The sequence below is a fragment of the Uloborus diversus genome, chromosome 1 (assembly GCF_026930045.1).
Source record: "Uloborus diversus isolate 005 chromosome 1, Udiv.v.3.1, whole genome shotgun sequence".
NCBI classification, from domain to species: domain Eukaryota; kingdom Metazoa; phylum Arthropoda; class Arachnida; order Araneae; family Uloboridae; genus Uloborus; species Uloborus diversus.
Genome location: NC_072731.1, coordinates 46198484 through 46224006, shown reverse-complemented (window position 1 = coordinate 46224006; position 25523 = coordinate 46198484). Strand labels below are relative to the sequence as shown.

Genomic DNA, 25523 nt, shown 5'->3' with positions numbered 1-25523 from the left:
CTATTTAGCATGACAGAAGATCCCAATAATAGGTTCCCCTTCACGAGAAACTTATATTATGAACAAAATTGGAACAAAACACAGCAAGATAACTTGCAATAGTGCGGCGGTAACCAAACTAAGACTGTAAGCAGCATTTGAAATGAGTGGAGCAGAACGACATGCCAGCAAAAGTAATCAAGAAAATAGAAAAGTTAAAAACAGCAAATTAAAGTTCGAGAGACCCCCTGATGACGTATCAGTCCTTAATTCACGTATTCCATTTTGTATCCTTTCTGAATTTCTATTTTGTACTGTTTTTCCCACTAACTTGAAATGACTTTTTATAGTACGCTATGAGATGCAATATGCTCATTAATTTATTAATTTGATAATAAATTAATTATTCTATTATATTCTATTAATCTATTATATTGATAGAAACGCTATTAATGTACTATTGTTTTCTTTTCAGTAATTGTCGTGAAAACATTTTTGTCAGACATTTAATCTGTAACGTTGTACTTTACATTTCTTTGATTATAAAGCTTATGTAAACTAAAATGACACCAGTCATATTTAATTAGTCAACATAATGTATTGTCTTACGTCCAAAAAAGAAATCTTTTTGTCATTTTTTATCCTAGTTTGCGCAGCTTTTCATACCAAAGCACTCTACTAATTAATTACTGTCTTTATTAAAATAATACTTTTCAGATAATCATAAAGTTTTCATCACCTTCATTAACTTAGAAATAATTTACATTACACCATTTTTTAAGTATCTGTTTTCAAGAGCTCACCTGTTTCTCCTCACCAGAAACTTTTAAGAGAAGAATAATTAGAATGAAAAGTTAATTACTCCTCTGACTAATTGAGTGAGGAAACTCGTCGAATTCAATTAGTTTCACTTTTAGGCATTCGAAATATCTGACCCAATATTAATGTGCATCTCTATTAATCAATGAAATTGTTTGCATTTGTAGCAGGGTGAACTCTAAAGACACTGTGCTAGTAATCAATAAAGCTGAACCTTTTCGAAAAAATATAAAATACCGTATTTAGTTTTTAACAGAAATAACAGAGCCCTGTTTTAGTTAAATAAAAAAAAAAAATACATCCTTTCATAAATATGCATAACTAGATTTTTTTGCCTTATGGATATCGTAACTTTTAAGTAATTACCTAACTCATTTTTCATATAACTGCAAAGAGGTATTTCATCGTATAAAGACAAAATTATGTTTAACTTCACAAAAACCATGATTTATAATGTTTGCACATTAAACAAACCTGCGCGAAGCGGAATGCAGATTAAACATATTTATAACGCATAATAAATGACAAGGCAAATATAGCAAAACTATTTTTCATTTGAAACGTTTTAAAAAATGCAGTGTAAAACGAATAGGTTGAAAATAATGCATTGTTAAGAAAAATCTATGTATGGGAAATTTTAATGAAACTGCCTTATTTATTATATTGAAACTATAAGCTAACTATTTCAATCCTGATGAAACTGGAGTTCTAACCTGTAGCTAGAAAAAAAAATGTTAATGCACTACTCAGAATTTATTATTTTTTATTAACTTCTCTTTTATGTCCGTATTCAATTTGCATCAGCATCTGAGGTTAAAAAAAGAAATACAGTCGAGCCCGCGTATTGGAATATCGGATAAAAGAATATCCCATTTAATATAATAAAAATTCAGTGTACTATACCGTTGATGAGTGTTATTTTTATCCCGGATAATTAAATATCCCGCTTATTAGAATAGTTTTCTGTGACAAATTTCCTATTCCATGAAGCGAGCGCCACTGTATTATGTTCACTCATTACAAAATGGCAAGACATGAAAAGCCAGACACATAAAAAACAAATGTCTTCAAAAAGGTCAAAGATCGAAATCGTTTCATAAAGAAAATTTAAGCGTTTTGCTGCTCACAAATATATTTCCAACTAAAAAGCAATATAAAGTTTCTGCCAAGTTTAAAAGTAACCATTAAGAAATGACGCATCACAATTTGATGAAGGTTCTTAGCATTGATTTTGGTGTTGCTAAAGATTTGTCAAAAACAAAAGTACTCATTTAAAAGTAATATTGCATGATCCTAAATGTAATCTCCCTTTCCGCGTTTGTTCTTTTTATATGAAGCAATTAGTACTGCAAATTATGATTTCGAATTTCCCTTTCTTGACACCAATAAGAAATAACGCATCTGGTTAAAACCATTATATTTTATTTATAACATTTTAAAGGATTTTTTTTCCATACAAACGCTTATAAATGGTACAATACGTATAAGTCAAAATATTAGTAATTGTACAACTGTTTGTTCTTCCTGTGTTATGTTAAAATGTTATTTTGAAACGGTATGTTATGCACAATTGTAGCAATTTCCTGTGTTTGTTTCCAGATTTTTTTTTCAAACAAGACTTTTTTTCGATTTATTATTAATATTTCTTTTAATCAGTGATATAAATTTTCGTGTTATGAACATTAGGGTGGCTGAAAAAAACTTTTTTTTCAGCTAGTGTTCAAGACGCTCCCTATTTTTTTTTTTTACACTTATTAATAGTATTATGCTGTAAATTTTTAGCTTCTTACTCAAATTTTAAGAGAGTGCTCCATGACCCTTTAATTTAACATTAGTCGTAGCATAGAAAATGCCACAAATTAAAAAACATTTAATTTCCCCAGCTTGTTTTTTTTTTTTTTTAATTTTTTTTGTAAATATTTAAATATTTTTTTTATTCCAATGTATATGCATAATACTAGTGTATATTTTAATACATAAGTTTTTTTTTCAGTTCAATGAATTTTTAACTTCCCTCCTCACACTTACGACGTTTTGGAAAGGGGATTGAGCACCATCTTTCAGTTAAAATAGGAAACTAAAATTCTTCTAGTATATTTCTATCCACAAGTCTAAAACTATTAAGGGATGTCCCGTTATCTAGGATAAACCTTTTTTTTAAATGCATTTTTGAACCACCCTAATAAACATCCTTTCGCAGGTAAAGCACATATTTCCATTCCAAGATTGATCAAGAATCAACGCATCTTGTAGCAAACGTTATTTTATTCCGGCCACTAATGATAAAAAACAAAACAAAAAAAAAAAAGAAAAAGAAAAAAAAATGGCTTTCGTTTTACATGACACTAGTCCGGATATTTTAAATCGAAATCAACTTTTTTTAAAAATCGATCCAGGATTGAACTTTTTTTTATTGCATTGCAACAAGTACATGATGACGAGGGACATTACATTATTGCAGGAGTTCCCAAATCAGGTGCCGTAAAAAGAGGCGAGGGGTGCCACGACACATCTATTGTATCAATATGTGTATACAGCATATATTAGAGATATACTAGGGTGTCGAGATAGAACTATTACTTTTTAAAGGTTGCCGCAAATCAGAAAAGATTGGGAACCCCTTACTTTTTTATTACAAACAAAAAACAATTTAAAGGTTAAGTTGCTTGTAAAAAAACGACGTCATTTTAAATTAATTTTTATATTTCCTTGAACATTTTCTTCCACTTCCTCACCTTAGTACTCACGTTTTATAAATACGTTTTAATAATACAATTTTCAGATTTTTCATTTAGGTATATTTCTTTTGAAACTGAAAATAAATGCTTCAAGGTATTGTTTCTCGAAACATGTCTGATAATTCTGCCAACCATAAATAATGTATAAACCAAAAAGAAAAGAAAATGATGCAGCACTGAAATGTCAAGTTACAATCTTATTTATTTTGGTACGCCTCACGCTGCTACATGTCAAGTAAAGCCTAGAAGAGCTCTATGTTTCCCAGACCTCGCGCAGCAATCCTTTTTGAGGCTCTTGAAGCACCGAAGAAATAAATCCTATAGTCATCAGTCAAGTCAAAATGTTTTTTGTCGCTTTTTGGCTAATATCTTCCTTCCTTTCTTTTCCGTAACCATAAGAATTATTTTATTTCTCTTTTTATTTTCTCCTTAGTTCCTCCTCACATCGAAGAAGAAGAAACCAGCTCTGACACGGAAGTCCGCGAAGGAAGTGACGTCAGTCTCCGTTGTGTCGCCAAAGGATCTCCGAATCCGGAAATCACTTGGCGTAGAGAAGACAGCCAAGAGATAACAATTGGAAAGAAAAAAGGTAGATCATTATATGGATGAAACTTTTGCACTGTATGGACCTATCTTCCTTTTGAAAAGTGAAAGTAAATTGGCACAAATAAATACACAATGCTTAACTATTTTTTAATATTCGATAACATTGTTTAAAGAATATGTGCAACTGTTGGAATAAAGCATAGCAATGAAGCATTTATACAGTGATAATCGAAACATTATTAGGGTCATTCCACCGTCACGTGCGGGACAAAAATACGCTTAAATTCCTTTAACATTTCATCGTTTCTCTTGATAATTTAATGAAATAGGGGTAAGCATTTTTTAAATCTCTACATTTGATACAAAGATGCTCCTGACACAATTATATTTGTATTAAACAATTTTGTTGTTTAAAATGAAGTTTGTTTATATGCGTCACGTTCCGGATCTCTGGCAACTTGCTTATGAATAAGGTAATATTTTGCTCTATTAGTGCAACAATGACAAAACAAATTGTAGATTTTGAAAGCTATGGTTCCAACATAAAGGAAGCATTTCTCATTAGTTTAGATATAATTATTTAATCCATTGGAAAAAAAATATGTATATGCCCGTTCCAATGAATATGGTCATTTTGTCCCGCACGTGACGGTTCCTATATTTCATGAAACGAAAATAATTTTTGAAGAACGTTTTTGCTTAAGAAGTCACACATGCGTTCAAGTTTAAACTAGAGAAATCACTACACATTCATTTTTGCGAAAAGTAAGTGTTTTCAGTCTTGGAACAATAATCTCTTTGAAATCTGATACGTTCATCCACAAGACATTATCGGCAGCCAGAAAAAAAAAACATAGGGATTACTAAATTGGTAGTTATCGCTAATTTATAAACTTTTCCTCTTAACTCAAGCTCTATTTAATACAAATATTGGTGAAATATGAAAATTACGATTGCAAACAAACTAATGGCCCGCATGGTGTCAAAATGATATACCTAAGGTCAGCTCGTTATGATTCTTATTTCTCATTGCATCGCTGATGTTCTTGTGTAAAACTTGAGCCAGTCAAATTCGTTTAAAGCTTGATTTTTTTTTTATTTAACAGCAGTTTCCAGAAATCGCTAAAAAATACTGTTTTTTTTTTGGCATGGAACGACTCACTACACTACTTTTTTGAAACGTGGTGCGCTACAGTACAAACTGCTATAAAATGCAACTACTACAGCAGCGTCGCTAAGTATATCCCGCTACCTCCAACCACTGAATTTAATTAATGATACTTAAAACGAGAGAAAATTTAAATATTGAAAACAAATATGTATCTGTTCTCATGTGGTGGAAAAAAACTCTCATAAAGTTGAAAATCAATATGTTTTTACAAACTAGTCTACATAATATTTTTTTATAAACTTCATGTGTACATATTTTGTGACACATATGAAAAAAAATAATAATAGTTCTATTTTTGTATGATTTATTTCAGCTTTAAAACCTTAGGTATAACGATGTTAAAGCTAAGCATTATGTCAAAACGTTTGATACAAAATGAAAAAAGCATCGCAGACTCGTATGTTAATTTGAAAAAAAAAAAAAAAAAAGCTTTGATTTGGCAATAATTCGGTTTTGTTTTGATTTTACGTTATAAGAAGTTAAGAACATTTCTCTAATATTTTTAATTTCTATTTTCAGTAACTTCAATCAAAAGTCCCGAACTTAACATCACAAAAGTTGGTCGATTACAAATGGGGGCCTATTTATGCATAGCATCTAATGGAGTTCAACCAGCTGTCAGCAAACGGATCGTTCTGAGCGTTAATTGTAAGTATATAATAATTTTCTATTAAGTTTCAACTATAGCAAATACAGGAGAAAAGTTGTAAAAAATGAACAAGCTGCATTTAATTATAGTTAAAATGTGAAAAATGATTTCTAGTTTGTCTAGTAAATGATTTAGCTGTAGAATCTAGCAGATTTCTAATCTGTCACATATGCTAGACACGCTAGAAATATTTATGCATTTTACATTGATGTGTTGCATAAATACAGCTATGTCACTTTCTTCCCCCCTTCCAATTATCTTTTATTGTTTTAGGCACTTCTAAATAAGTAAAAAATGTGTAGTGCATACAATGTTTTCCACAGTTTTCATATTTCTTGTAGCGTTATTTCTTGCACTTGCGATTTTTTAAATTTAAAGAGTAATGCATTTCATGAATGTTGGAGATCATCAGTCTAGAGTATCCATAAATTAATCGAAGAGGGTTCCATTAGTTTCACATTGGAACCACAACAAAGTGGGATCTTCATACCGCTGTTCCTTTCGTTTTCTCCCAGTGCAGAAAAACCTAAGTTCGGTTTTAAACTTGAGTTTTGATTACTTTGCTTTCTTTTTCCAACGACAGTTAACTGTTTTTTTTTTTACCAAACCCAGTGGCACGACAACGTATGGAAGCCAAGGCCTACTGTGACCATCTCAATCTCGTGACCAAGGTGGGGGATGCTAGGCAAACTGTACTTTACTTCTATAAAAACAGCATTCTCAAATCGAGATAGAAATTGTTTAATGTCCATAAGATAGTGATAACACAGTAACAAACACGCATTGCAAAACAAGCTTGCTTCAAATTATTAGTATTTGATAGCGAACAGGCCTAAAGTTTTTTTTTTTTTTTGACTCAAGCTAAATTTCACGTCCGAGAAATTTTGGACATTTAAAGTGTGAATTGTCTCATGCTAAATTAAAAAATATATATACAAGTATAATTTAAATTTTTTGTAACTACACTTGAATTTGAAGTGCCACTTGTAGTTTTAGTTAGTATAATTTCTGATCGCTGAAAGAGCAAAGCTTAAAAAACTTAAACAGTAAGTTACCGCTCCTAATTAAGTGTTAAGGTTTAACTATATGTAATATACAAACAATCCGGTTATCAAACTTAGAGACTGCAATATTGTCATTGTTTTGTACTTATCACACTAATCTAGACACATAATTTCTACAGGGATGAAACTGTAGTCTCTGGATGCGATAACCGGGATGTCGGCATATTGCGTTTACTTAGTTAAATGTGATCGCTTTTAACTCAATACTAGGGTTCTTTACTAGATTGGTTGCTATTGCAATGAAATTTTTACTACTTCGTGATCAAATGTGTATCATAAAACTAAATTCGGCCAGACTTTGACATTGTTTTTTGTTCCTTCAAGTTAAAGATATTCCTTTTTACAAGTACATATACATTATGTATAACTAGCAGAAAAATATCATACAAGCTGTATTCTCTGTCTTTTATTTCCGCAAAACTCTTGATAATATGCATCATTTTAAGAAAGAGTTCGTATTTTCTGATATTTCTCGAATTAATACTTACTCTGGTATTTAGCTTGTTTTCTCCATAACAGATTCGCTACATTTTTCAACATACTATTTGCAACTTAATAATACAACATGGTTATATTTTTTTATGGTAAATCGTTAAATATTTTAAGTTGAGCTTATCTTACTAAATAAAAATAAAATTGTTCCACAATTATTACGGACAACTAAATATAAATGTTGTAGAAATGCAAAAATCGTTAACATTTGGATTAAATCAAAAAATATTAACTTTTTTTTACATTTATTTGCAGTTGCGCCAATGATCTGGATACCTAATCAACTAGTTGGAGCACCCATTGGAACAGACGTAACGTTAGACTGTAATCTTGAATCGTATCCACAATCAGTGACGTACTGGAACCGAGAAGGAGGTATAATGGTTCTTACCAATGAAAAGTTCAATAATCAGCTTATAACAAGTGGCTTATATAAAGTTACTATGAGGTTAACAATCAGAAATCTAAAGCCTGATGACTTTGCACCATACACATGTGTTGCTAAAAATTCCTTAGGGGAAACTGAGGGAACTATACGACTGTATGGTAAGTAACTCATTTTTTTTTTTTTTTTTTACTGTTTTCGTTTAAATTTTAGTTTACATTTTTTAAGGTTAAATTTTGCAATACTTTCGAATCTTTCAGACACATTATGAAACATACTGTATATGAGTTTAGCGCTTTGAACAAAATTTGTTAGAACGTCGGAAAACTGTGAAATATAACAAATTAGAAAAACAGCATTATAATTTTTAATTTGAATGTGTTTTTTTATTTTAGTTCATTTTTGGTTTGTGTCACGTTTTAAGTTTGATAAAATCGTTGATTGTTTTTTTTTAGATTGTTTTTCTATGCATATAGCTCAAATTGACCTCTCCAGTTTTATCACTTGTTTCTTTTTGTTTTAAGTTACAAGAAAAAGTTGTAATTACTGACATTTATTACATAATATTTAACGAAATAAAGGTATTTCAGCTCTGATTATCACTTTTAGTGTAGGGACGAGTGGTAAGGAAAGGGAAATTTTCTTCGCTATTTGTTTTTATAATTCTCATATTCATCAGATATTTTTTCAAGTGCTCCAGACAATTAAAACCTATTCATCAATGAATATTAATTCTAAAATTGCTAAAATAATTTACCAGAATAAGCAGTTTTATGAAAACTAAAGAAGCCCATTTGTAATTAACCGGGTAACTAATGATAATAAATGAAAAAATTTTTTAAAGTAAAAAACATATCAATAAAATAATTATTTTTATAAATGATGAATACTGACATAAATAACTCACAGTAGGTTAAAGCATAAATAGCTTAATGAGGAAGAAAATAAGATAAAAAAATAAGCGCGAAACTTGTAAACTCGAACTTTTTCACCCATTTGAGAGCTCATTAAACTTTTAGATTGTAAATAAAGTTAACTAAATATCTACAACTAAGAACAAAAATATAATTTACTGTGCAACGCCGCGTAAACGATAAAATAACTTTAAAATATAATCACTCATATTCCAAGAGAACATGTTTTAGTACACATTTCAATATTATCTATCACTATAAAATCAGTGAAACCAGTGCAAGTTGACCACTTGCAGTGCAGTTCTTTAGTGGTCGACTTCGACCGGTGGGCAACTTACAGAGGTTGAAATGCATGATATAGGACTAATTGTGTACTTGGCAAAAGATGTCAACTTATAAAGGTGGTCAACATTAACATTTTACTGGCTTTTTTTTTCTTTCTTTTTTTTTGGGGGGGGGGGGCATGATTTGAAATAATTACATGTCAAGAGGTGTAAGAACTCGCAATTCATAATATAACCAGTAGTAGCCAGTGCTTCAGTAGTGACCACTTTAAGGATTAACACGCAATAGCAGTAGTCACAGCTAAATATATTTTAAAACTGTGGGTCTACAAAATAAATTACCTCTCTTGAAACTCAATAAGCGTATTAAAGCACAATGCTTCCTTAAACGTTCTATTTCTAAAAATGCCAGAATTTCCATTTGTTCAATATTTATCCATTTCCTCACAAACCTCAAATTTGATCCAGTAGTAGCCACTCCAAAATCTGAAAATTTCAGTAGTTGCCATCTGGCGTTCTTTCATTCAAAGAATTTACATTATTTACATTTAGTACAAATAACTAGTGAACAAAATTGAGTCAATATGATACTTACTTAAGTAACAATATATTATTCACATTATTATCGTTCATTTCTTTCTTCAAATTATATAAGTAATCTTGAAGCAACCACTGCTGAAAAATTTGAATCAATTGGTGTATATAACGTAGGTCGTAGCTGAGAACAAAAGACATGCAGCATACATTTTACAAAATGACTACAAAATTGAAATTGACAACATAGGTAAAATATATTTTCGTTAGAACGCACATATCAAAGAGATGAAGAAAGACTTAAAAATAAGCAAACCAAAAAAAAAAAAAAAGTTTCAAAGCTGCAACAGATGTCCTTATATAAACTTCTCTTGGAATATTTCCCCAGCAAAGCATTTACGGTACTTTAATGTTGCAAAATACCTTTAAAAAGCGCAGAATGAGGAAAATCTTCTTTTGTAAGGTTCTTCTCAACGAGGGGATTACAAGAGCAAAGCTGACTTGTATTTTTTGCTTCTGCTGCCATTAATAGATTCTGAGCTGTACATTTCTGCTGTTTGCTTTCTATAATTGGTTTCCCAGTTCACTCTCCCCTGATTAAAATCCTCTGAAAAGTGGGGATATTTAAAGTCGTAATCCCCATTAGATACCCAAATGGAGTACAGATAATGTTGGAGATACTTGTTTCAAAGGTGATTTTTGAAAAGATAGAGATAAGGGCTGAAATGCAAATGTTCGAGTGTATTTTTCGTATTGTTTTCCATTTTAAAGTAATTTATTTATAAAGTTTAATTACGGATAGTAGTAGATGAGTTAATTGGTTTGTTTATTTGTTTTTCACTGGAATTTTTACTGAAGTTTTTTTTTTTTTTTTGAAAGAGTATACATTATTGAATTACCTTGATGGATTCCTAAAAGAAATAGATAAATTACTCTATCACCCCAAGAAAAGAGTATTTGCATGTTTTAACTTCAAATTACTATTATTTTTAAATACATTTAAAGAATATACCAGACGTTAAAAATATAGAAATACTAGCATCGTGCTTAATGTAAACTTTGAAACTAAATTTACATATAAAAATTACAGTGGGTGAAAAAAGCTTTTGAAAACAGTTTTTTAAATGAAGCATGAAAGAAGTATTTTTATGAATGAAGTATTAGAAAAATAGTTACGCCGGAACACCTTGTCCGATAATTTATTTTTTTCCCCTGCAGGTTAGCTTTATATTTTGTCTCACTTTTCTGCATGCATGTGTATTTTTTTTAAAAAATGAGCTTAAATTTAGTGTTTCGTTTGATAAATGATGGCGATCCCTCTCTCGACCTCACAAAATATTTTGAGTTCATCATAAAAATGAGCACCACAATTTTAAATAATGAATCACATTGACTTGTGTTTTTAAGTAGTTGCTTTAATTGTTTAAAAATGAGAGTTTTAAGTAGTTTGGTGATTAATTCAATTGAAAAATATCATCTAGCAGTCTAATAATATTTTTACAAATATCTTAAGTAGTATCAGAACCTATGCATAGATTCCAATACTAGTATTGAATAGGTAATAGCAATATCAGTTTTAAAATTAGTTTCTTTGAGTACTAAAGCACATCAAGCATTTTTTATTTCTCTTTAAATGTTGTCATTTAAGCGACATATTTTAAAACGTAAAATAACACACATAATTTGTGACTTTTAGAAAAATCATATTTCTTAAGATAATGAACTACTGCTGTATTAAGACTGGTTATGAAAAATAATCGACTTTTAATGCATCCGAATTTAAACTTTTGGCATTATGGTCATTTCTCTTAAGTCTTTGATGTCAAAATCATATCAATTCATTAGTGCTTTATACCAATCGTTGCTAATAGCATCTGGTTCCTTGGCCTAATGGTTTTAATTTTGCTAAGAGCTAAATCATGCCACACTTCACTGTGTCTCTGTCCAGAAATAGTTATTTTTGATTACTGTATTGAAGTGAGCATATATATATATATATATATATATATATATATATATATATATATATATATATATATATATATATATATATATATATATATATATATATATATATATATATATATATATATATATATATATATATATATATATATATATATATATATATATATATATATATATATATATATGAAAAGGAAAAACGTAATCTGCATTTCAATACCATTGTGACTGTGTTGTGGAATGAAAAGAAAGTAAGTTTTTTTTTATTGTTTTTTTTTAATTCCAAAGCTAGTGATTGCACTACCTTTTTCGGTGTCCCTCTAGTTTCGCTGACACAAAACTTCATCCACCTATGTTTTATAGTTTTAATTTTACTTTTTCATATGCATAAGGAGGGAGAACATTTAATCGGAACCCAGAAAGGCATTATAGATGATGCGCGTGTGAATCTGACTCATACTTATGAATGTGAAAAAAAATCAAAACTCTGTCGCAAAAATATGTATGCACCTAGAAGAATTAGAGCCACAATCATGAAACTCGGCACAAATGCAGTTTAGTAGCTCATATGCAAATGATTAAAATTTCAGCGCCAATGAAACAAGGCTAAGCGCGCTATGAGCATGTGAATTGCACAGGTGGGAGAGTTTAAAAGCATGAGTACTTGTGCCGTAAGGTTATTCAATCGAATCTGTTGACTTCTGCAGACTGTATTGTGACTTAAGATGCCTCTAAGACGTAACCGGCGGCAGTACGAACAGCTGACGTAGTTTGATAGGGGCGGCATAATAGGCTTCAGAGAAGCAGGTTGGTCAAACAGGAGTATCGGCCGCTATCTCGGTCGGAGTGATATGGTAGTTGCTCGGTGTTGGCAACAGTGGATCATGGAAGGGAGAGTCTACAATCGTGGAGGGTCAGGGAGTCCCAGGAACACAAATGAACGCGAGGATCGCGCAATCAGGAGAGCGGCCACGTCGGCAAAGACAACGGCGCTAGCATTGAATCAACGTCACTTACCTCCTTCCAGTCATCCGGTAGATGATAGGAAACCATTAGGAGACAACTGGCCGAAGTTGGCTTAAAGAACCGACGTCCGTTAAGACGCATGCCACTGACCCCACATCATAGGCAGTGTCGACTGGATTTTTGCCGACATCGGGCAACTTGGAGTGTAACAGACTGGAGGCGTGTGATCTTCAGTTATGAATTCCAATTCAATCTCAGTGCTGATGATCACCGTACACGTGTTTTAGGCGCACTGGCTATCGCTCCGATCCGGTCCTCCGATTTGTTGTCGAGCGGCATACAGCCGTTTCACAAGGTGTGACATTGCGGGAAGCGATTTCTTGGAACACACGATCACCTCTAGTTGTTCTCCAAAGCACTTTGACAGCTCACAGATGCGTGGAAAGCATTTTAACGCCGATTGTTCTGCCCGAGCAATCAAGTCGCACAGCTCCCATTTATCAGCAGGACAATGCTCGGCCACATACTGCGCGATTCTCTCAACACTGTCTTCAGGGATATGAAGTATTCCCATGGCCTGCGAGGGCATCAGACTTTTCGCCAATAGAGCATGTCTGGGAAGTGTGGGAAAGCAACTGCAGCTATCCCGGGATACAGGGGAATTAACGACGCAGTTGCAAAGATTATGGCATGATCTTCCTCAGGGGGTCATAAGTGACCTAATCGATTGGATGTCAGAGGTGGCTTTTACTACATACTGATTTGTAACCTTTTGTATAATGTAACTGCTTCATAAAATTATCTTTTATTTTAAATTTTAAATCAGCTTCTTATCTCTCTACACCTTACATGCCTGCCAAGTTTCGTGAGTGTAGCTCAATTTCTTCTGGGTGCATATATATATATATATATATACATATATATATATATATATATATATACATATATATATATATATATATATATATATATATATATATATATATATATTTTTTTTTTTTTTTTTTTTTTTTTTTTTTTTTTGCGTCAGAGTGTATTAACATTGCAAAAATCGAAATCAAAATTTTCAATTATCATATTGCCGAACATATGGTAAACTAAACTGAAACAAATCAAGAAAATATTTTATTACGTAAATGCATTTGTTCATGTTGTTTCCGTGACTACGTTTCTGAAATACCTGTTAATTTATAGTAAGATACATTTTCGAGAAACGTTTTTGACATATTTCGAATTAAAGGGTTAAAGCAATTTTCTTACTGTCTATTGTCAACGAGCTTAATGTTTATTTTCCTTTTTACTTAACTTTGAGGTAAAAGGCCAAAAATTCATTAGTCTGGCATAATTGCACTTTTGTTTTTCGTAACGGCATTTCAAAGCGATGTATTTGAATTTAACCGGTGGGAAATTGTACTATACTTAACAATAACAATGCAGTAATAAGAACATAAATTATACTTCAATGTCATTTGCGAAACAGTTAGAAATAGACACATGTATATCTTTGTCTGTTGGCTCTTAGGCCATAGTTTAATCCAAAACGCAGATTATCGAGTCGTTCCTTTAACTTATTCAAATTTATGTATAATAAAAACAGGAATTAAAGAACATTTTGTTCTCCATACATTTTTATGTGTTATCAGTAATTTACTATATACTGTTCGTAAATGAATATACAGGGTGTATTTTTTTCAATTCCATTTTCTTCTTTGTCTGTCAACCGCTTTTCTACATTCTCCTTTTGTTCAGTAGCTATAGCCAATGTTTAGTGTCCTCAATATATATATATATATATATATATATATATATATATATATTGTAACGGATCCGGTGCGGCTTCCAATTTTCTTGAAAGGACGACACAGTTCTTGATTAAAAACACAGGAGTTGTATTTACACTATGTACAGAAGAAATCGTTAACAACTGCTAATTAATCATCAGCAATTAAACAAATATCACTAGACACCGTAAACTCAACGGTTAAACACGTAATTACTTCCAAATACGAAAACAAGACAGCGAAATGCCTCGCAATAAACAGAGCAAATACGCTCTCAGTTCGAATTTTCAATCGAAACTCAACTTTTTATCACGCGGGACGCTTTTATAAACATCGAAAGAAATCTCTCAAATATTCCACAAGATTCCAAACGCTTCTGGAAAATAGTAGACCGTTATCAAATTTTATCAATGAACAAAAGAAAGAAATAGGAGGGGTCGTATACTTTAGCCGAATGTATAGGGGTTGTATATTCATTACAAGAAAATATTTACAGGTTACGTTACTACAATAATTACTATTTACAGAATTCCTGACAATATATATATATATATATATATATATATATATATATATATATATATATATATATATATATATATATATATATATATATATATATATATATATATATATATATATATATATATATATATATATATATATCTCGTGTCACGATGTTTGTTCGGGGTAAACTCCGAAACTACCCAACCGATTTTTCTCAAATTTCATACCTATGTTTCATCATGCGAATTTCATATTAATTATGCAATACTAGTGTGAATTAGTTGTTTAGTTCTAAAAGTTCTTAATAGATGGCGGTGCAAGTTAATTAATCGATATAACTAACATCGTATGACTTACTGCTAAAAACACCATGATAAAAAAACTTCGAAATGTTGCTTAGAACTTCCATATAACGTTTCGGGATATTACAGGTTATTATTCACTTCTTGAGAAAATCAACTATATTTTTTAAAACGTTTCCTTAAATTGTTACAAATTGCAGATTTCACACCGTTGTGAAAAATATTTTTCTCCACCAGTATCAAGATTAACTAAACGTATTTAATAGGTGTATTTGTTTCGGAGCTATTACGGTTCGTCCAGATTGACTCAACCCCCAATAAATGCGAAAAGATATTTGGATCACGAAGCTTTGCAAGAGTTGCAGAGGAGTAACATTCGAGCTACTTGCTGGAGAGTCTGTCTGCGCGTTGGCAATGATTGCATTAATGCTTTGGGAACTGTCTTCGACAACCAAGAAGGTTCCAGACTTTTACATTAAACCTACGTTTGGCTTATCTAAATGCGCCAGAATCATAACTGACTTTAACCAAGAAGACTACTGATTTCTTCGAAAATATTCCAGGATAAGTTCTGGAAGGTTACCAAATTTAAGCGGAAAACATTTATTTTCTTTCTCCCCCCCCCCCCAAAAAAGATTTTTAATATCATTAATTCTTGCAAAAATACGTTCGCAACAGAAAATTGCAGTTGCTGCTACCTTTTTTAGATGGTAGACGAACAGCACATTCAGCTTAAAAGTTGCCTATTAGATATTCATAACAAACCAAACGCAATGTGTAACATTAAAGAAAAAACGCGGAATTGCTGTAATGTTGCAATAGAGATTGCATTATAATTTGGGATAAGTGTACTATGGTTCATAAGTAAAAGCATTCATTCGAAGCACATCATAGGATTATGCAAGATTTGAAAGGAAACGATCAACTTTTAGGTGGTATTGTCTGAATACTGTCTAGGGACTTCCGGCAGACAATACCAGTTATTCCGATGAAATCAACGGATGTTTAAAACAATCGCTTTGATAGCGTAATGTCGAGATGATGCGATTGACCACGAACATGCGAGTACAAATGCAAAATGATGTATTCGCACAAGTGTTTTCTAAGCAATTGCTGGGTATTTCAAACGGTGAAACTGAAATGTATCAAAATACACAGTACATCAATTAACCCGACAATTTCTGGACTGCAATTGAGACGAAAAATTAACTAATTAAAAGTGTATTCCCGAATAAATTTAATTTGTTTTATTGTGATTGCCTCTGTAATCGCGTTATTTTTTCAACAAAAAACGTTGATGCAGACGCAATTAACTTTTAAATGCAACAGTTGTTGGCCGGTAATTTGAAAAAATTTAATTAAATCGATTCAATTGCTGATTAGAACAAATCATTGAAGTTTCCAACTAAATTTTAAATTCTCTGTATATGCCAGGAATGACACTACACAATCTCAAGTTGAAAATTTATTCACCAATTAATCTTCTCCATAATTTAAACCCACCCAGGTTTTCACAAATATACAAGTATAGTTATCAAAAGGGTCACCGGAAATGCTCTTGAAGCAGCAATTATGACAGGAAAGTTTAAAGGAGGAATCATCCTGCTGTCATGCATTCCATTAATATCATCAGATCTCCAATACAACTTAGAAGGCTTCATATTTCGCTTCGCTTTGCCTTCGCGATAACCATTAATAGATCTCAAGGCCAAACAATAATGCCGATTTGGACAAGGAAAGTAGGTGTTTCTCCCATGGGTTCTACATGTAACCTGCTCAGGTGTGGAAAAACCATCAAATCTGTTCGTGTTAGCAAAAGACAGATTAACCAAAAGTAACGTGAACAAATTAGTACAAAGATAATTTTCAATATTAATAATTTAAAATAATCGAAACAATAGTTTGAAATCAATGTAATCTAACTTATTCATAAAATTCCACTTTATAATAGCTTATAATTTTATGTAGTATATTTTGTGAGAAGTCATTGATTAAAAACTATAGTTAAAGCTGAGATGAATAAAATGTGCATACAAAAACTGTATATTGGTTAATGCTTAATTTCAACATTATGATACTTTACCTACCACTTTCAAGTTATTTTGCACCATTGAACGTAGTAAGTACACAGCAAAAAATTTCCAAAACGTTTCTGAGTATTTCCGTGTAACGTTTCAGAATTTCAGTGGTTTTTATCAAGTTATCGGAAAAATCAAGTAACATAGTCAAAACGTTCTCTGAATTGCTACACATTGCACGAATGCAGTTTCTCACTGTTGTGAAAAATATTTTTAGCTACCAGTTCAAAGATTAACTGAACGTATTAATAAAGTGTATCGGCTTCCGTTCGAATACGGAATGTGTATTCGTCCATGCTAATCAGCTCCCAAAGAGAGCGAATGAGTATGAACTACTTGCTTTGCAAGAATTGCAAGCGCGTAAAATTCGTGATACGTATTTGCAATTCTGGGTTTGCTTTGGCAATGTTTGCGAAGCTGCTTATGGAGTTTTCTTAATAAATCATGAAGGTGCTAAACTATTATATGATACTTACCTAAGTTTACTCTTAAGGCCATGTTTGCAATACTTCTTATGGAATTTTCTAATTAAATCAGAAAAGTGCCAAGCTGTTATATTATACCTACTTAAGTTTTATCTAAAGTTCGGGAAACACGACTGGCTACAAGCGGGAAGATTTCTGAATTTTTCAGGAGGCTTCAAGGAGAATTTCAGAAATGTTACTGAATTTTATCGGAAAACAGTTTTGATTTTTGTAAGGTATTTTACTGGTAGAAATTTGTCACATCAGCTGCCCATTATTTTCCAGGAACAATTCTGAATCGTTTTAACAGTGATACTTACTGAATTTAATAAACGTAAGTATAGAAAGTAATGCTTTTACTGTAGAAAATTTAGTTAGTACTTAAGTAATAATTAGTTAGTTAGTAATTTAGTAGTCCTACTTCGGTCAAACACGACCATTCTCAATTCCCTGTGATTTAAAATCGACTGAACATTTTCCAGCATCGTTAAAAATATTGATATGATCGTATAAAAATAATGAGTAAAACTTGATTTTCCATTATCAGCCACAGCAACGCGTGGCTGGGTCAGCTAGTATATATATAAAAATCTCGTGTCACGATGTTTGTTCGGGGTAAACTCCGAAACTACTCAACCGATTTTTCTCAAATTTCATATATATGTGTCATTTGGTCCAACTTAAAAGATAGAATGGTTTTTATAATTTTTAATTGCAAATTTCATATTAATTATGCAATAATAGTGTGAATTAATTGTTTAGTTCTAAAAATTCTTAATAGATGGCGGTGTAAGTTAATTAATCGATATAACTCTAACATCGTATGACTTACTGCTAAAAATCACCATGATAAAAAAACTCAGAAATGCTGCTTAGAATTTCCATATAACGTTTCGGGATATTACAGGTTATTATTTACTTCCTGAGAAAATCAACTATATTTTTCAAAACGTTTCCTTGAATTGCTGCAAATTGCAGATATCACACCGTTGTGAAAAGTATTTTTCTCCACCAGTATCAAGATTATCTAAACGTATTTAATAGGTGTATCGGTTTCGGAGTGATTACGGTTTGTCCAGATTGACACAACACCTAATGAGTGCGAAAAGATATATGGATCACGAAGCTTTGCAAGAGTTGCAGAGGAGTTACATTCGAGCTACTTGCTTGAGAGTCTGTCTTCGCGTTGGCAATGCGTGTATTAATGCTTTGAGAGGTTTCTTAGAAAAGCAGGAAGGTTCCGTGTTATTATATTAAACCTGCGTTAGACTTCTCTGAAGGTGCGTGAATCATAACTGCCTTTAACCAAGAAGACTACTGAATTCTTCAAAAATATTCCAGGTTAATTTCAGGAAGGTTAATTAATTTAGGCGGAAAACAATTATTTTCTTTATTTTGTTCCCCAAGAAATTTTTAATATCATTAATTCTTGCAAAGATACGTTCGCAACAGAAAATTGCAGTGACAATTGCATCGTCAGGCATTGCTGCTACTTTTTTTAGATGGTAGACGAACAGCACATTCAGCTTTAAAGTTGCCTATTAGATATTCATAGCAAACAAAACGCAATGTATAACGTTAAAGAAAAAAAAAAAAAACCTGGTATGGCTGTAGTGTTGCAAGAGATTGAAATTATAATTTGGGATAAGTGTACTATGACTCATGAGTAAAAGCATTCATTCGAAGCACATCCTAGGATTGTGCAAGATTTGAACGGCAACGATAAACTTTTAAGCGAAATCATCTGAACACTGTCCGGGGACTTCAGGCAGACATTACCAGTTACTCCTATGAAATCAACGCATGTTTCAAACAATCGTTTCTATAGCGTAATGTCGAAGATGCGATTGGCCATGAACATGCGAGTATAAACGCAAAATAATCTAATCGCACAAGTATTTTCTGAGCAATTGCTGAGTATTGGAAACGGTGAAATTGAACTGTATCAAAATGTACAGTACAACAAATAGCCAGACATTTTCTACACTGCCGTTAAAACGAAAAGTGAACTAATTGAGAGTCTATTCCCAGATAACATTAACTTTTTAAAAATCATAATTGCCTCTGTAATCGCGCTGGTTTTGGAGCAGTTTTGTTTTCGGTAAACATTTCCGAACAGACAGGAATATTTGTGGATCGTCAATTGTCGACTGTCAAATACATTTCCTGATGCATGTCGCAAATTGTATTTATTGGTCGCACAAAGTCATTGTGAGTTGACACTTTCTAATGCAGGTTTGACATAAGGAGAAACAGTATTCGTCAACTGTTTAAAACAATTTTGACGACATACTATCCAACACAATCATTATTTTTTAAGGAGAAACTATATAACTTTCACGTTTGAAGACGTATTTCATAAAGTTTAACAAACACACAAATGTCCAAATCCAGATTTTACACCAGAGATGAATATGAAGCTTTAGTTTTAACAGAAGGTTTTTGCGTTTCAATTTCAAATTTGCCACTTAGTTATTATGATATGCCGTCACATGATAGTTGGGCCACCGACTTAGTTAACACTGATTTGCAACGTATAACAACAGATCAATAAGCTGTCTTAGCTACAATTATTGCGAATAATGAGCCATTACTGACGGCTGGAAAAAAAAGTTCCCCATTGATGCTGAAGAAGTCTAATACATTTGTCGATGAAAACAAAGCAGTAAACATTCCAACTGAATTTTTAAATACCCTGGATACACCACGAATGCGACTACACGATTTCCGGTTGAAAATTGGCTCAACAATTTATTCTTTTTCGCAATTTAAACCCACCTAAATTACGAAACGGTACACGCTTCTTCATCAAAAGTCAACAATTTTGTCGGGAAAGTTTAAAGGAGAAATGTTTGCGTTGCCACGTAATCCATTAATAGCGTCATAATTTTCAAACACATTTGAAAGGTTTCAATTTTTGATTCGTTTAGCTTTTGCAAAGACCATAAATAGATTTCAAGAACAAACAATGTCTTCTTTCGGTTTGGACATGAAACATAAATATTTCTCTTATGGGCAACCATATATCGCCTACTCACACGTGGAAAGTTATCATATTTTTCGTATTAGCAAAAGACTGGTTAAGCAAGAACATTATGCACAACTTAGTGCTTAGACAGTTTTCAGTTTTCAAATAATAGAAACAATAGTTCGAAGTCAATGTTATCTACTTCATTGAAAAAATTTAATTTTTATGTTTTTAATTTAGTTAGTGTATTTTGTAAAGAAGTTTTTGATTACAAACTATAGAGAAAGCAGAGGTAAATAAAATTTAGTGTAGAATCTAAAAGAGTATTTTGGTTTACGCTTAGTTTCTATATTCGGTTATTTTACAATCAGTTTCGATATTTACTATCACTTTCAAGTTATTTTTGCTTTTATTTTGGCCAAAATCATACTTAAAAAATTTACTAAGCGTAAGTATAGTGCTTTTCTATAGAAAATTTAGTTAGTACTTACTGAATTCAATAAGTACTTTCTTCAGCCTGCACTGTAAAAAAAATGCGAAACGTTACTGAGTAAAAATTTTCGATACTTGCTTGCAGTTCTGGTTAAGCTTTGGCTATGTTTGTATTACTGATTATAAAAGTTCCTTAATAAATCAGAAAGGTGCGAAGATTTTTTTTTTTTATCCCTTCCTAAGTTTACACTAAAGTTCCAGAAACACGACTAGCTCCAAACGGGAAGATCTTCGAATTTTTCAAGTGGCTTCCGAGATGATTTCAGGAAGGTTATTAACTTTTATCGGAAAACATTCCGGGTTTTGGCATGACATGTTATTGGCAGAAATTGGCCACATCAGCTGCCCATAATTTTCCAGTAGCATTTAGGAATTCTTTTTACATTGAATCACGCCCATTATCAATATCATATGTTTTAAAATCGGCTATACTATTTTAAGCTCTAATAAAAATATTTATTTGATTCTATCAAAATAATGAGTAAAAGTGTATATTAATCCAAATTTTTTGCCACAGCAACGCGTGGCTGGGTCAGCTAGTATATATATATATATATATATATATATATATATATATATATATATATATATATATATATATATATATATATATATATATATATATATATATATATATATATATACAAGTATATATATACAAGCATATATATATATATATATATATATATATATATATATGGTCCTTTTTTTTCGAATCTGATATAGTTTAAAAAGTCTTAAAAAATACCTAAAACAAAGTTTTTACAAGACGCCCAAGGTCTATTTACCTAAATCCTCCAGAAAACGTATAAGCGTTTTTCAGTTCGCAAAACTCATGATTTTTTATTTTGACATACATATTTATGTATTATCAGTATTTTACAGCATGGTATAAGTAAATGAATCGATGGAAACGTTTATTATTACGGATGGTGCGTAAAGAAAAATCAACTATTTTTTTTTAACGTAGTTAACTGGATACACTTAACTTGTGCATTATATTGATTAAAATTTATAAATTAATGTAGGTTAAGGATTTGTTAAGCTTTGTGTCAGCAGTACAGCTGCTTTGAAAATAATATAACAAACGAAATCCGCTTTTGCACTCTTCAGCAACATGCAGATTATTCGGCAAAAGCTGACTTGTATTCCCGAATGTCATTAATAGATTCTGAATCGTCAGAGTCTACTTTTTACTTTCTATAATTGGTTTCCCAGTTTTCTCTCTAGTGATTAGAACCCTGCAAAGTATAAAGGCCTAAAGTAGTAATCTCCATTAGAGTCTCCACTGAGATTCCAATACTACCACGGAACGGTACTTGAAAAGTGATTATTATGCAGAAAGCGTTAGGGATCAGCTTCCGAAAGCTCTTGTTAGTTGCTCTTGGTATTTATATCTACATTTTAGGTAATAGAACATGGCAGCTTAAGTGGAAGAAAGCATTATTTCTGGCACAAAAACACCAAAACTAATTACAAGATTGGATGATCAGTGAGTTTATTTAATTGAAACTGTGAGATAAAGATATGCAACCAGCGTATTGTTTGAGCATTTAAATGGACTTTGTTTCAAATTAGATGATAGAAGAGGTAGAAAATTGTGACAATATTGTTAGTGTGTGTTTTACATCAGTCCTAACCTCCTTTGGAATAAATGTAAGAATAACATACTTTTTGCGCATTATGTTAGTTTTATTTTTATGACTACCAATTTTGCGAAGATAAATGTTTGCATGTTAAAAATTTTGGCTAAATATCTTAATAAATCTTAAGAGAAATATTTTATGGCTATTACCTGTATATTTATTTTAATTTTACGGTTCAGAAGTATTTTGAATTTTTGAGGTTAAATAATTACATGCTAGTCAAAATTAAGAGCGTAAAAAATGTAATAACAAACATAACATTACATTAGATAATAATTAATTAATTACAATGTCTTCAGTAAGTTCTTTTAAAACTATGTCATACGATGATATTCGGAAAATGAAAAATATACATAGGGGGAGGTTGCTGTCAATGAACCAAATAATTGTTTTCGTTTTTTTAGAAATTAAATCCAACTGAAATTTCACGTTAATTATAGGAACAATTTCTCAGTTTGTTTCTCTTTTAATAATAACTCACTTTCGTGATAAATATACACAATAAAGTACAAAAATTTAAAATAAATATTTTAGCATAGGGTCCATTCAAGGTTACCGGTTGCTATAGATGGACCATCGAGTTTCCATCAGTGGACCACATTCTCAAATTAAACAATCAATGTGTAACTTACAAATATTTATAACAGGTAATCAATAAACACTACAAATAACAATAAGTTATAGAAAAATAGGTTTATTTTCTAAAATGCTTGTTTTTCGTATAAGTGAAACGTAAGAGAAAACCCAGCACTCACACAACTGTTGACATCACACCTTACTCACCACTTGATATTTTCCCAACCTGTGCAACACTGTTCTTGGATAATATCTTTTAAACCTCTTTTGAACTGTTGGGAGCTTTGTTATATCCATTTTGAAACTTTTCGTTGAACGCAAGATTGTAATTGCTCTCTAATATTTCAAAAACTTACTGACCATATTATGAAACCAGAAGCTTAAGTCCAAAACTACCAGAGAATATAGTACTAAAATATTTTTTGTCTTAATTAAATCATGTTTTTTTATCAATCTCTTGATAAGCCAATTCACCCAATTTTTCGGAAGTAGTTCCAGAAACGTCTTCTCTAATTTTTAAATACGTATAATTCGCTAATCATATTCCTATTTCGGAGGGCTTATCTCATAAATGTCTAGTAAGTGACTAAGGCAACAACATACCGGTTTTTGTCTTCCATTCTACTGTTTAAAGTTGCTTTCAGGGCTCTATATGCACGTGACATACTCTCACTTGTCTACTGGCCATATTTTACTATTTTTTGCATTTTTCTGAAACAGCAAAAGTATTTGAAACTGTATTATTATGTTTTAATGTTTTAACAAATTTTATAAAATATTTTGACTTGAAATTACAATAAAGTGTAAGAGTTTTCATGAATTACTGAGATTATTTCTTTTATTATCATATTTATTTTAAAACTATTGCGAAATTTTCAAAGGTAGTTGATCTGATTAGATGGACCATGAATGAACCACTTTGTCAGGTGGTCCATTCGTGAAAACACCTATCAGTCCAATGATAGCAACTGTATCATTTTGAATATTCTTGTAGGTGTTACTGCTGTGACGAATCTAGGTAAAACATGAAATATGTGGAATTGTACTTGAAAATGCTCTCTTTTTAGTCAATGCTCACGTTTAATTGATCAGTGATATTCAAAGCATGTTATAACTAAATGAAAATCTCAATAATAAGTAAGATAATGCCATGTAACATTACAGTATTGTATTGTAATAGTGTATATTGAATAGTAATCAACAACACTCATACCGTTAATCAGAAAAAACTTGTACATCAATGAAAAAACGTGTTTTTTTTTGTTTGTTTTTTTCACCACGATGCAATTTAAAACTAAATGTTTTCAAAATGAGATGAAATGATTTTTTTTTTCTTTGAAAATGATGAGTCCAATTTAAAAATATTGTTACATTTTTATACATGAGTCTGAAAAAGTTATGTCAGAAAAAAGAAGTTATGTCTTAACAGCAGTATACTATCGTTTATCTTGTTTAATGAAAAAAATGGAATAACTCCTTTTTGGAGAAAAATACGTACATTGTATCTCTTTGATTTTCCGAAATAAAACCATTAAATCATTTTTATGAGAACAAAACATATTTTTAGACATTCCCTTATCATGCACTTTCAGAATAAGATTAACCAGACATCCATAAAGTTTCTGGGAATGGAGTTTGCATTAGCGAATTTGTTTTTCACTTTTATTTAAATCCCTTAATCAACATTCTATTTCTCTCTAGCACTTTATCTCACTTTTTTAGAACCGAAAATACCGTATTCTTAGCAGGCGGTACTGGAGAATGTCATTAATAGGTACTAAACTGTTTTTTACAGAAATTACTCTTTATAATTGAGTTTCGCGATCAGTTTTCTGTTTTACACTCAGAATGGTTCAAGCGCAGGGTAATTTTAAGAAAGTAATTATCCAATTTTGAATGTGCTATTGTTAAAGTATTAACCTGATATTGGATATTCTAACGAAGGTCAACACGTAATACAGTCGATTCTCGATAACTCGAAGCCTTATAGCTCGAATATTCCTTTATCGCAAAGTTTTTATTCGATCCCAAAATAATTTAGTGTTTTCAACACAAAATTAAAATGAGAAAGAAAGTTTTTTAATTCTATCAACGCACTTTTTTGCTAATCAGTTTGACTGAGAGGGAAAATTTATTAAAAATAATGCTCTTTAATGTTTAATCCTTAATGTTGCTTGTCGACTACTTCATGCCATGACTGACA

General features: G+C 31.3%; 1 protein-coding gene across 1 annotated transcript in view; it reads left to right on the top strand.

Moving 5' to 3' along the window:
• LOC129234385 (neurotrimin-like) overlaps positions 1-25523 on the top strand; it is a gene marked incomplete at its 5' end in the record, with an annotated part of 85909 nt that overhangs the window by 43935 nt on the left and 16451 nt on the right. Inside the window, 3 exons of the mRNA XM_054868379.1 lie at positions 3970-4125; positions 5773-5901; positions 7714-8004. Of these exons, the coding sequence (XP_054724354.1) occupies positions 3970-4125; positions 5773-5901; positions 7714-8004 (576 nt within the window). The remainder of the gene's footprint in view (positions 1-3969; positions 4126-5772; positions 5902-7713; positions 8005-25523) is intronic.